General features: G+C 48.4%; 1 protein-coding gene across 1 annotated transcript; it reads right to left on the bottom strand.

Moving 5' to 3' along the window:
* Positions 1–86: 86 nt before the first annotated feature.
* Positions 87–682, bottom strand: LOC111535513 (hemoglobin subunit gamma). The gene is made up of 2 exons (XM_026452489.1): positions 484–682; positions 87–360 (listed from the first exon to the last, which is right to left on the bottom strand). The coding sequence occupies exons 1-2, from the start codon at positions 573–575 to the stop codon at positions 87–89; spliced, it is 366 nt and encodes a 121-aa protein (XP_026308274.1). The 5' UTR covers positions 576–682.
* Positions 683–1,107: the final 425 nt, after the last annotated feature.

Here is a 1,107-nt window from a genome sequence, read left to right as displayed (position 1 = left end):
AGTTTCTTCACTCCCAACCCCAGTATCTTCAAATAGCTCACACCCAGCAGGTAGATTCAGCTGTCCTCAGATCAATACTCAGTTGTCTAAGTTGCCTTGAGACTGAACTCTGAAACTGCTGAAACTCCTGGACTCACCCTGAAGTTCTCAGGATCCACATGCAGCTTGTCACAGTGCAGCTCACTCAGCTGGGCAAAGGTGCCCTTGAGATCATCCAGGTTCTTTATGGCATCTCCCAAGGAAGTCAGCACCTTCTTGCCATGTGCCTTGACCTTGGGGTTGCCCATGATGGCAGAGGCAGAGGACAGGTTGCCAAAGCTGTCAAAGAACCTCTGCGTCCATGGGTAGACAACCAGGAGCCTGTGAGATTGAACAAGAGCAATTTGACAGTCAGAAAGTGCCACAAATCTTGAGAAGCGGCCTGGACTTTTGCCAGGTACAGGGTCCTTCCTTCCCTTTCTTGTCCTGGTCACCAGAGCCTACCTTCCCAGGGTTTCTCCTCCAGCATCTTCCACATTCACCTTGCCCCACAGGCTTGTGATAGTAGCCTTGTCCTCCTCTGTGAAATGACCCATGGCGTCTGGACTAGGAGCTTATTGATAATCTCAGCCGTTCCAGAAGCGAGTGTGTGGAACTGCTGGAGGGTGCTTCCTTTTATTCTTCATCCCTAGCCAGCCGCCGGCCCCTGGCCTCACCTGATACTCTAAGACTATTGGTCAAGGTTGCCTTGTCAAGGCTATTGGTCAAGGCAAGACTGGCCAACCCATGGGTGGAGTTTAGCCAGGGACCGTTTCAGACAGATATTTGCATTGAGATAGTGTGGGGAAGGGGCCCCCAAGAGGATACTGCTGCTTAATTTTTTTTATAGCCTTTGCCTTGTTCCGATTCTATCATTCCAATTTTTCTCTAATTTGTTCTTCCCTTTAGCTAGTTTCCTTCTTCCACCATAGAAGATACCAGGACTTCTTTTTGTCAGCCTTTTTTACCTTCTTGCCTCTAGCTCCAGTGAGGCCTGAAGATTAAAGTTAAAGCATGCACCAATTTTTGAAAAGTTTGGGGATTGTGACATGTGTTTTAGGCATAGGTCCAGGATTTTTGATGGGACAA

This window comes from Piliocolobus tephrosceles, unplaced genomic scaffold (genome assembly GCF_002776525.5).
Source record: "Piliocolobus tephrosceles isolate RC106 unplaced genomic scaffold, ASM277652v3 unscaffolded_36315, whole genome shotgun sequence".
Taxonomy (NCBI): Eukaryota; Metazoa; Chordata; class Mammalia; order Primates; family Cercopithecidae; genus Piliocolobus; species Piliocolobus tephrosceles.
Note: the sequence above shows the minus strand (reverse complement) of the source record. Positions and strands in the feature narration are given on the sequence as shown.

Excerpts from the sequence above, each read along its gene's own strand:
- LOC111535513 (XM_026452489.1), bottom strand. The coding sequence starts at position 575 with ATGGGTCATTTCACAGAGGAGGACAAGGCTACTATCACAAGCCTGTGG. Across the intron at positions 361-483 it reads GGAGGAGAAACCCTGGGAAG|GCTCCTGGTTGTCTACCCAT; the intron begins GTAGGCTCTGGT and ends TCAATCTCACAG.